General features: G+C 41.0%; 1 protein-coding gene across 1 annotated transcript in view; it reads right to left on the bottom strand.

Annotated features, from left to right (window-relative positions):
• The window catches only part of LOC114625248 (putative DMBT1-like protein), a 68,278-nt gene that overhangs the window by 19,891 nt on the left and 36,521 nt on the right, over nucleotides 1-11,866 (bottom strand). The window contains exons 8-11 of the mRNA XM_028772537.1: nucleotides 5,644-5,961; nucleotides 5,013-5,042; nucleotides 3,467-3,505; nucleotides 1,679-1,826 (exon numbers count right to left, since the gene is read on the bottom strand). Of these exons, the coding sequence (XP_028628370.1) occupies nucleotides 1,679-1,826; nucleotides 3,467-3,505; nucleotides 5,013-5,042; nucleotides 5,644-5,961 (535 nt within the window). The remainder of the gene's footprint in view (nucleotides 1-1,678; nucleotides 1,827-3,466; nucleotides 3,506-5,012; nucleotides 5,043-5,643; nucleotides 5,962-11,866) is intronic.

Below are 11,866 nucleotides of genomic sequence, written 5' to 3' on the forward strand. Positions count from 1 at the left end.
TAGGGTCTGGTTGTTTGTGGGCCTGGTAATAGAATAGCTCTAGGTTCAAATCCACCCCACTTCCCACAGAGACAAGCTTTGACAGCTAGCCTGTCTATAGGGACGTGGGCTACAGACTTGTCCCATTGGGTTAGTGAAAGCCATCTGGCCTTGTCAGCTGCAGTGTTTCTCTGTGAATTTTCGTGTATCTGTCACCAGTGCTCAAAGCAGACGATGCCCTGTCACCAGCCCAACAGCTATCCATTTCAAACCATCCTTAAGTTAAGCACAATTCAAGATGCATAAATAATGTGGGGGTTTCTTGGAGTTATTTTTAGTATAACTTTAATCTATGAATAACTTCATCTTTATGCACTTGCAATACTAAAACCTTAAATTTCCTTAGATCTGTATCTTCTACCAGATAGCCAGAATACACAAAGTGTGTGTGTGTGTGTGTGTGGTGTGTGTGTGTCCCTCTCTCTTTGTCTCTCCTATCCAAAGCCTGTAAAGTGAATTTCTTTTGAATTAAAAATGCATGGAACTGTGAATATGACCAAAATATATTGTATACATATATAAAATTTTCAAATAGTATATGAAATAGTACATTAAAAAATAAAGCGATATATCTTGGAAAAATTCACCAACATGCAAAAAAGCATGCATATTTCCTTATACATATAGTGTATGTATAAAAAGTAAAACTGTAAAAAAGAAACTGTAAAAGCTACAGAATTCACAATCACTCTGGCAGCAGCAAAGATAAAGAGATATCTATATATACAAGCTTGTATAAAAAGAGGTAGTTCAAAATCCTACATACTACCTAGGGCTTGGAGAAGCCGGGTCATGTGTGTTGCTGGTGGGAAGATGACATGGCAGTCACCCTGGAAAAGCCTATCTGTTCTAAGAAGCTAACTGTGTGCTTACAATACAACTTAGCAGTCACACTCTTGGGTATTCAGCTCAGAAGAATGAACTTATCTGGATGTTCCCAGAAGCTTCATTTGCAACAGTTGAAGACTAGTGACGAGCCAGATGTTTCTCAAAAGGGAAAGGATTGACCAACTCTGGCACAGCCATATTAATGAAATCCTTTTCCACAGTCAACAGCAACAATCCCTGTGTGCTACAGCAACCTGAATCTTAGGGATCTTAGAGATATTGTGATGAGTAAAAGAAAGTCAACCCCCCAAACTACATGCTGCATGTAGTTTCACAGAACATTCACAGAACATTGTTGGAATGGCAACATACAGAGGTGAAGAATAAACCATAGTTAAGGAACAGAGATGGGCAATCCGAGGAGACAAAAGTGAAAGGGTAATTCCTTTGTGTGATGTACCTGGAATAGAGCAGTGATTTTGTGATGCCATTCACAGGGTTAAACTGTGCAGAACTTCCCACCCCCACCATCACACAAATAATTGCATGTAAAATTTGTTGAGAGTTGAGTACAGGTTTTGGTTCACTTACCAGTAACACCCCAATATCAATTTGTTGACTTTGATAATGTTCTACCACTTAGAGATTCTTGTGAGGGGCATACAGGCCATGTATTATTTTTGAAACTTCCTTTTGTCTTCAAAATAAAACATTTAAAAAGCACGAAGGACTCTTTTGCATATGAGGATCAGAGTAGGGATGAACAGTTAAAACACTGAACTGCACTGTATGCTTATACAGCATCACTTACTCAAGAGATGGAAATGCCAGCCGTATATGATCAGAGGTATTCGCTCTGATTTCCCACACACAGGTTATGTTGTCATGCATTTCGTTCATTGGGGGATTCTTAATTTTTCCAGGTGCATTGGTAAGGACTCCACCACACCGAGTTTTTTCTAGGAGAAAGAGGTTGTGACAACAAAACTGCACAAGTAAACCAGTCAACATGCCAATGTGGGTGGAAGAAGAGCTCACGGGAGTACCCGCTCCTAGCTGAAGAGCTATAGGCAGTCAATGGCTCCTGGGGAACAGTCAATTTTATTTAGGGATGAGGCTCCTGATAGGTTGTCCTTCCTTTAGTGATCAGTCCTAAACCCTTGTGCACATAGAAAACACTAACTGGGCTCAGATAGATAGATATATGGATGTATGGATGTATGATAGATAGATAGATAGATAGATAGATAGATAGATAGATAGATAGATAGATAGGGACATTGACTAAATTTTAGATGTGAATTGGGGGACCATAGGAGCAGTTAGAAGGGTGGAGGAGGATGGATATGGTACAACTACAATATACCCATTGTATAAACTTCTAAGAAAAGGCACTTTAAAGCTTTAGTTTGCATTGTTCGGTTTACTAATTTTATAATTTACACCTTTTTTCCTTTTCATTGTTTTCAAAAAGAGGTTTTACTGTCATTACTTTGTGGATGTGCCTTGGGATGTATTGAAGTTATAAAATGGTTTAAAATATCTTTCAAATGTAAGCTATTAGCATACATGTGTCTGAAGTTTGAAACAGCTCTCATCTTTATGGAGACTTGTAGTCCTCTGCTGGAAAGATGAATATTGTTAAGACCTTTCCCTCTCATTATTCCTTAGTTGTGGATTCTATTATTCATTGTCAGCCACATTCTGCCCATGAATATCTCACGATCTCACACAACCAATGAGTAATGCACTGCTTCACTGTTCCCAGTTGAGAGTGAACCTGTGTGGGACTCCTATGTATGTATGTGATGATGACAATGGCTGACCCACCCAACCATCATTTCTTAAAATGATGCTGGTAAATATCTACTATTGGGTAGAAAGCAGTTGGCCTGAGTCATATACCTCTCCATTAATGATAGCATTTCACATCCGTCAGTCCACCCGTCTGCCTGTCTGGTTTTTGTTTTTTCAACCTGGTAGTCTGTATGTCCACTCCAGCACTCAGTTCAATGGCAGTGTAAATAACTCGTATCTAGTCAGATTATCTGGCTGTGCGGGGTCTGGTTCTGAACAGCCACACACTTCAGGCATCATTAACATCATTTAGCTCTTTGTCATTAAGTGGTGCTAAGTCTGTGCTATCCAACTAGAGATTCTAGAACCCAGAAGCATAGACAAAGCTAGAAAAAAAGAGCTTATGAAGAAGCGAATGTGGAGAAGGTGGGGATGGGGAGAGGGCAAGGACAGAGAAGGCAAGCATGCTCTTCATAGTGGACTCCCCTTCTGAAGTAATGGCTCTGGGTGCTGGCTGGCAATATCATTACATGAATGGCCAGGTCTAACCTTCACTCACAGTGCTCTGACTTTGAGAATATAGAAGTGGTACCATGTCTCTGTTTGAAACTCCTTCTTTGACTGATTGGGCATAAAATCACATCCTTAAGTACATTGGCCTTTTCTTTGGGACTCTTCATGGAGAACAATTCTAGTGGGGTGACCTAGACCAGAATACCAGGCAGTGGTATTAAAGAATCAATCCCTTCAAGGCTTGAGTGCTAAGGAAGAGGAGATCCAAGCAAACTGAGCTCTCTCTCACCTGGATCCATTGCTCCTTCCATGACAGCCAATGGAGGATCTGCCAAACACAAAAATACATGTGGATGACAGGTGGCATGGATCTGCACAGCTGTCTGTATACAAGAATCATGAGAAGCTCATGGCAGGCACAGCCCCTCAGCCCCTCCACCCCCAGGCCTCCTGAGTCAGTCTCTAGAGGTGAGATTTGAGCATCAAAGGGCTTTGTGCTACAGTAGTCAAGCAATGTTGATATAGACAGCCTGCTTAGATTTCACTGTATTACTCTCTTGACCCCCAGAAAAATGAGATAATTTTAAAATTAAGATTTTTTTTTAAAAACTAAGACATTAAAAACAGGAGACATAGCTCAGTGGTAGAGTACTTGCCTAGCATGAATATGGTTCTGGGTTCAAACTCCAGCATTGAAAAAAATATTTGTTAAGAACAATCAAAGACATAAAATTCTAGCTCCTAAAACCTCTTCCAGTAACCCAAGGGGCTAGGGATTACAGTTTAGGATTTAGAAATCAGGAGACACACCACTTCAGGGGCCAGACTGAGGGCTCTATTGTAAAGTGATTACCTGGCAAGCACAGGACCCTGAGTTCAGTCTCAAGAACCCTCACACAAAAAGCTGTGTTTAGTGGTACACATTTGCAATCCTAGTGCCAAGGAAGCAGACACAGGTGGATTCCTGGGACTCAGTGGCCAACACATATGTGTATTTGCATGCACAACACACACACACACACACACACACACACACACGCACCCACGCACGCACACATTAAGCTTTTCTTTGGCCCAGCGTTGCTAAGAGATGCTGAGAGGACTTGAAGATGAAGAAGTTTCCCAATATCTCCCCTCTAGCAACTCTTGGTTCAGTATCATCCACTGCAGATTATCCTTCTGGTTCAATTTATTTTCACTGGCAGGATTGACAGCTAGTGGAGGATGTAAATGAAACTTTTCCAGACCTTGGGATACCAGCTTTATTCCTAATCCCCCCCCCTCTCTGTTTGTTTCTCTGTCTCTGACTGAGAATTATCTAAGAGCATATTATCAAAAGGTCTAACGAGAGGGAGAGCCTGAGCATAGGAACTCCAGGGAGGATGAAGGAACACCAACAGCAATGAAAGTTGTGTGAGCCAGGGCTGTACCAGGAGTAAAACGCAGAGGTAGAAAGAGAGTAGAAAGAGAATTGCCTCAGTGGGACAGCGTTTGTCTCACTAGCCTTTCCCCGCTGGGAAGAAAGTGTCTTGGCCATATTTCACATTTCAACCACATCCTACCCACCCATAGGCCACTGTGTCTATGCAAACCTCAAACCTGACTGAACAACCGAGACATCAGTTATCCTGTGTGTAGGATGCACAGTAAAGGAGGAGTGGGGCTAGGACAGCTGACTCTGAGGGCACTGTCTTCCCTCCTCTTGGATAACTGGGTGATTATATCTTGTCATTCTGCTACTCCACTGCCTCAGAGCATATGTCAAATCCAGTTTTCAGCAGAACCTCTTCCTCAAGCTTCCAGTGAGCCACAAACATAAACATCGTCTTCCCTACCTGATAGTGTGGCCATTCCGTATTCAGCATCTACAAAAGTGAGAGAAGAAAACATCAGCTGTGAGGGACTGACATGCTGTCTCTGTGAGGGACTGGTGTGCTGGCACGTGTTCAATAGTTATTTTTACACATAATGTGATAATTAGTTTATCTTCACTGTCAACTTAACTGGAATTGGAACCACCTCTGGACCTATCTGCAAGGACGGTTAGCTGAGGATGAAAGACTATAATTTGATGAGTGAGGATTCCAGGCTGAATAAAAGGGGGGGATGTGGAAAGCAAGCCCCACCTCCGTCTGATCTGGGACTACAGGGGCAGTGAGACAAGCTCGCTTACACTTCCACCACTATGGTGGAGTGTGTCCTCAAATTGTGACCCAAAGCACACTCTTCTTTCCTTTCTTCTTTCTTTCCATCCTTCCTCCCTCCCTCCCTCCCTCTCTCCCTCCCTTCTCTCCTTCCTTCCTCCCTTCCTTCCTTCCTTCCTTCCTTCCTTCCTTCCTTCCTTCCTTCCTTCCTTCTGCTTTTGTTAGCATTTTGCTACAGTGGGAAGAACAGTAACTGACATAGGTGTGAAGGGTATTCTCCTGGAACAGCGGAAGCTAGGCCCTAAAGGGCAGTGGGCCTCACCTGAACAGATAACACTGGCATCTTCACTGTGATCACAGTTGTGGGAGAACCACCCAAGGTGGGAGCACTCCTCCAGGTGCTCCTCATGCCCCTTGCAGTGCACATTGTCAAGGAGAATCTTCCCAGAACCTTGTCCAAAGTAAGCTTCGCTCAGGGCCGAAACAGCCCAGCCACACCCCAGCTGCCTACAGATGATGTTTGCTTCTGGAAGGTCCCAGAGGTCATCACACACAGTCCCCCAGACTCCCTGGTAGAAGAGTTCTACACGGCCTGCACAGTTCCCGTGGTTGCCTGCCAGCCTCACAGGGGCCCAGCCACCTGAGGAAGAAAAAGGAAACAGGGAGATAAATGCCACCTTCTCTGCCCACTGAAGGCTATTGTCTACAACCCAGCCTCTGTTCTTATTTTCCTTGAGCTGCCCAAAGCAGCCTATGCAATTACCCCACTGTGTCCACTCCAGAACCTATGGTAATTTCCTTATCTACATCCTGTTTCAAGACAGCCACACTGTGATGAGTTATTTGCAGAAGTAGCTATCATTCTCTTGACAGTGTGACCCTGAGATGCTCCCAGTGAGCAGCTAGGCTTCTTCTCCCCACCCTACCCACCATTGGCATTATGCTCCAGGCCTGTGGTTCATCTTGGCTGTGAGAGCAGGCACATGGAACTTTCCTCCATGAGCACCCTGGAACATCATGTGGATTAGCTCAGGCTAGCATGCTGGATGACGAAGGACGTGTAGCTGGTCACTTCACTCATTTCTGGAGACAGCTAAAGGAAGGGGGCCAATCCTAGGAGAGGCATCTTCAGCTGACTTTCCAGGGAGTCATGTGCATAGTAAACCAAAGCCACAGCCAGCAAGCTCGACTTAAAACAGCAGATCTGACCAGATAACTTGAAAACTCAAACAATTTTTTAAAAATGGTAGTTATTTCATATGTCTGTGTTTGGGGGACAGTTTTACACGGCAATGGGTAACCTAAGCATTCCTTTACCCATATTCCCTTTTAGATAGCCTGCTCTACTCACAGCCAAAGGAAAACCTGGGGTCAAGGTCATACATCCTGGGATGGAGTCTGCCTGGTTAGGATGGCAACTAAAGTTCACATTGATTCCAGAAGAACCAGTGCACAGCTGCACTGGCTCAGAGTTTGGACCTTTGGATCACTGGAATCAGAAAAAGAGCTTATATAATGTGGGGTTTGAAACTTCCCTGGGGGTAGTGGTAAGTCAGTGGTAAGTGGTAATTGATAGAGAAATTTTTTAGGGTAGTGGCTAACAGCCAAGCATGAGGGTGCACACCTCTAATCTCAGTGCTTGGTAGGCTAAGAAAGGTGGAGTCTTCCCATGAGTTTGAGGCCAGCCTGAGCTACAGAGTTAGACTTTGTTTTTAAAAATAATAATGAAAAAGAAATGTTATAGTTGGGTCATATGGCAATTCTATTTTTTTTTTCTTTCTTTCTTTTGTTTTGAGAAATTCCCAAACTGATTTCCAAAGTACCTGTACTAGTTTATACCCCACTTACAGAGTATAAGGATTCCCTTTTGGATCCATCAATATAATCCACTATATAAACAAACTCAAAGAAAAAAATCATATGATCATTTCACTAGATGCTGAGAAAGCATTTGACAAAATTCAACCTCCCTTCATGGTAAAAGTCTTGGAAAGATTAGGAATTCAAGGCCCATACCTAAACATAGTAAAAGCAATTTACAGCAAACCAGTAACCAACATCAAACTAAATGGAGAGAAACTTGAAGCAATCTCACTAAGATCAGGGACTAGACAAGGCTGCCCACTCTCTCCCTACCTATTCAATATAGTACTGGAAATCCTAGTCAGAGCAATTAGACAACAAAAGGAGGTCAAAGGGATATAAATTGGAAAGGAAGCAGTCAAAATTTCACTATTTGCAGATGATATGATAGTATACTTAAGATCAAAAACTCAGGTGATAGCAGATGCTGGAGAGGATGTGGAGAAAGAGAAACACTCCTCCATTGTTGGTGGGATTGCAAGCTGGTGCAACCATTCTGGAAATCAGTCTGGCAGTTCCTCAGAAAATTGGACATATCATTACCTGAGGACCCAGCTATACCAATCCTGGGCATATTCCCAGAAGATGCTCTAACATATAACAAGGACATATGCTCCACTATTCTCATAGCAGCTTTATTTATAGTAGCCAGAAATATAATATAAATATAATATAAATATAATAGCTAGAAAGAACCCAGATGTTCTTCAACAGAGGAATGGATACAAAAAATGTGGTACATTTACACAATGGAATATTACTCAGCTATTAAAAACAATGAATTTGAGAAATTCTTAGGTAAATGGATGGAACTAGAAAATATTATCTTGAGTGAGGTAACCCAATCACAAAAGAACACACATTGTATTCACTCACTGATTATTGAATTTTAGCCCAGAAGCTTGAAATACCCAATATTCAACTCATAAACCACATAAAGCTCATGAAGAATGAAGACCAAGTCAAGGTGCTTTGGTCCTTCTTAGAAGGAGCAACAAAATACTCAAGGGAGCAAATATGGAGACAAAGTGTGGGACCGAAACTGAAGGAGGGGCTGTCTGGAGACCTGGGTATCCATCCCATGTGCAGTCACCAAAGGTAGATGCTGATGTGGATGTCAGGAAGTACATGCTGACAGGAGCCTGATATAGCTGTCTCCTAGGAGGTCTGCAAGAGTCTGACGTATTCAGAGGCAAATGCTCACAGCTGACCATTGAACTGATCATGGGGTTCCCAATGGAGGAGTTAGAGTGAAGACTGAAGGAGTTGAAAGGGTTTCCAGCCCCATGAGGAGAGCAACAATACCAATCAACTAGAGCCCCCAGAGTCTAAACCACCAGCCTGGGAGCACTTAGGGAGGGACCCATGACTCCATCTATATATGCAAGGGAGGATGGTCCTGTCAGGTATAGGTGGGAGAGGAGATCCTTGGTCCCATGAAGGCTGGACGTCATGTGTGGGGGAATTCGAGGGTGGGGAGGTGGGAATGGGGGGGTAGCTGGGGGCACATCCTCATAGAAGCAGGAGGAGGGGGGATTGAATAGGGAGTTCCTGGGCAGGAAGGGAGGAATGGGGTAAGGGGGTAATATCTGAAGTGTAAATAAAATATCTAATAAAAAAAAGGTTCAACTTTAGTACTCTAATAAAGCCTTACTCAAGCTCAAAAAAAAAAAAAGATGGAATTCAACAACAGAAACAACAGAAAGCCTACAATTCATGGAAACTGAACAATTCTCTACTCAATGATCACTGGGTCGAGAAAGAAATAAAAGAAGAAATTAAAGAATTTCTCTAGAATTCAATGAAAATTAATGTACAGCATGCCCAAACTTACAAAACACAATGAAATCAGTGCTAAGAGGAAAATTCATAGCATTAAATGCCTTCAAAGAAAGTAGTGAGATCCTATGCTATCAACTTATCAGAGCACCTGAAAGCTCAAGAACAAAAAGAAGCAAAACATACCCATGTGGAGTAAACGGCAGGGCTGTCATCAATAAAATAGAAACAAAGAGAATAATACAAAGAATCAATGAAACAAAGAGTTGTTTCTTTAAGAAAATGAACAAGATAATCCCTTATCCAAACTAACTAAAAGAGAAAAAATATCTAAATTAACAAATGAAAAGTGGGACATAACCACAGACCCGAGGAAATCCAAAGAATCAGTAGCTCTCACTTCAAAAGTCTGTACTCCACAGAATTGGAAAATTTTAAAAAAAATGGATGGTTTTCTTGATAGATACCACTTACCAAAGCTAAGTCAAGATCAGGTAAACAAGCTGAAAAGTCCTATAACCTCTAAGGAAATAGAAGCAGTCATTAAAAGTCTCCCACCCCCAAAAGGCCCAGGGCTAGATGGTTTTAGCAAAGAATTCTACCAGATTTTCAAAGAAGAACTGATACCAATACTCCTAAAACTATTCCACAAAATAGAAACAGAAGGAACACTGCCAAATCCATTTTATGGGGCCACAGTCACAGTTACACCTCAACCACACAAAGGCTCAAGAAGAAAGAGAATTTCAGACTAATTTCCCTCATGAACATTGATAAAAATCTACTCAATAAAATATTTGCAAACAGAATCCAAGAATACACCAAAAAGATCATCCACTAGGATCAAGTAGGCATCATCCCAGAGATGCAGGGATGGTTTAACATATGAAAATCTATCAATGTAATCTACCATATAAACAAACTAAAAGAAAAAAAACTTAGGATCATCTTATTTGATACTGGAAAGTCTTTGACAAAATCCAATACTCATTCATAACAAAAAAAAAAATCTTGGGATCAGGGATACAAGGCATAAAGGCAATATCTTTTATTTATTTGTTTATTTATTTATTTATTTATTATGCAACTAAAACAATTATTTATATAGCTCAAACAATCCTGTACAATAAAATAACTTCTGGAGGCATCACCACCCCTGTATTATAGAGCAATAGTAATTAAACCCACATTGTATTGGCATTAGAAACAGTTGATCAATGGAATCAAATTGAAGACCCAGAAGTAAATCCACACACCTATGGGCACTTGACTTTTTTTGATAAAGAAGTCAAAATTATATAATGGAAAAAAGAAAGCATCTTCAACAAATAGTGCTTGTCTAACTGGATATTGGCTTGTAGAAGAATACAAATAGACCCATATCTATCACCCTGCACAAAACTCAAGTTCAAGTGGATCAAAGACCTTATCATAAATCCAGATACACTAAACCTGATAGAACAGAAAGTAGGGAATAGCCTTGAATGCATTGGCACAGGAAATAACTTCCTGAGCAGAATTCCAGTAGCTCATGCACTAAGACCAACAATTAATAAATGTCATCCCATGGAACTGAAAAGCTTCTATAAGGCAAAGGACACCATCAATAGAACAAAATAGCAGCCTACAGAATGGAAAAAGATCTTTACCAAGCCCACATCTGATAGAGTGATGATTTCCAAAATATTCAAAGAACTCAAGAAATCAGATATCAACAAACCAAATAATCCAATTAAAAAATGAGGTACAGAGCTAAACAGAATTCTCAACAGAGGAATCTCTAATGGCCGTGAAACACTTAAAGAAATGTTCACCAACCTTAGCCATCAGGGAAATTCAAATCAAAATGACTCTAAGGTTCCATCTTACACCTGTCAGAATGGCTAATATCAAACATCAAGTGACAGCACATACTGGTGAGGATGTGGAGCAAGGGGAACTGTCAGGAGCCATAATAGGACAAGCTAGTAATTAGCAGTTGATCATCCTGAAATGCTTGCCTCCGATTATTATATAATTTGCAACAAGTGTGTCCCATTCAGCAAGGCTGTGGCAGGACATATTTTAGGAAAGATCCTGCTATTAATATGCTTTTCCTATTATTATTATTATTATTATTAAACGTACGTAACAATCACTAAGCAATAGCACTCCCCTTTGGAGCACATCTCTGCAGACCCATGAAGATGTACTGTCTTGTAGTGATGCTATATAGACAAATATACAACTTCTTAAGTCTTAATGATGATCCTATAAGAATTCCTAAAATTATATCAATGATTATTAAGCTCTTTTATAGTGGGACTGCTATTAAGTCCCTTTCTGATAGTCAAAACTGCAATGAAAACTCTGCCAGTCTCATGAGTGTCATCAGTTAATTGCCCTTAGATAGTAACCAGACTCTCTCCTGCTCAGAGCACATTCCAAGGTGGATGTAAAATAATGAACCAAAGGTCACTAAAAGGGAACTCATGATTTATTATAGGTACTAGGACAGAAGAGAAAATATTGCCTGGGTTTATCTATACAAAACTTCACTAATTTCTTAGTTATAGTTTTAAACTTTCAGTGAACCTGTGGAGATAGACAGGTGATGGATGTTTAGTGAGATAATTACTTCTAATGGATATGCATGTAAACATTATCTGTTGTAAACTTCTATTTCAATTTATGATTTGAGTTTTGGTGTGAACTTGCGACAAACTTTGTAACATGTGATCATGTACTCGACGTTCGTTCGTTAGGAGCCATCTGATCTCCCCCTTCCTTTGTCCCTGCTTAGAATTTCCCCACCTAGAATTTTTCCTCTGTTAGAATTTTTCCCTTTCCCCACTTAGGGCCTTTCCATCTACTCTTTCTCTCTCTCTCTCTCTCTCTCTCTCTCTCTCTCTCTCTCTCTCTCT

The sequence above is a fragment of the Grammomys surdaster genome, unplaced genomic scaffold (assembly GCF_004785775.1).
Source record: "Grammomys surdaster isolate TR1022 unplaced genomic scaffold, NIH_TR_1.0 214, whole genome shotgun sequence".
NCBI lineage: Eukaryota > Metazoa > Chordata > Mammalia > Rodentia > Muridae > Grammomys > Grammomys surdaster.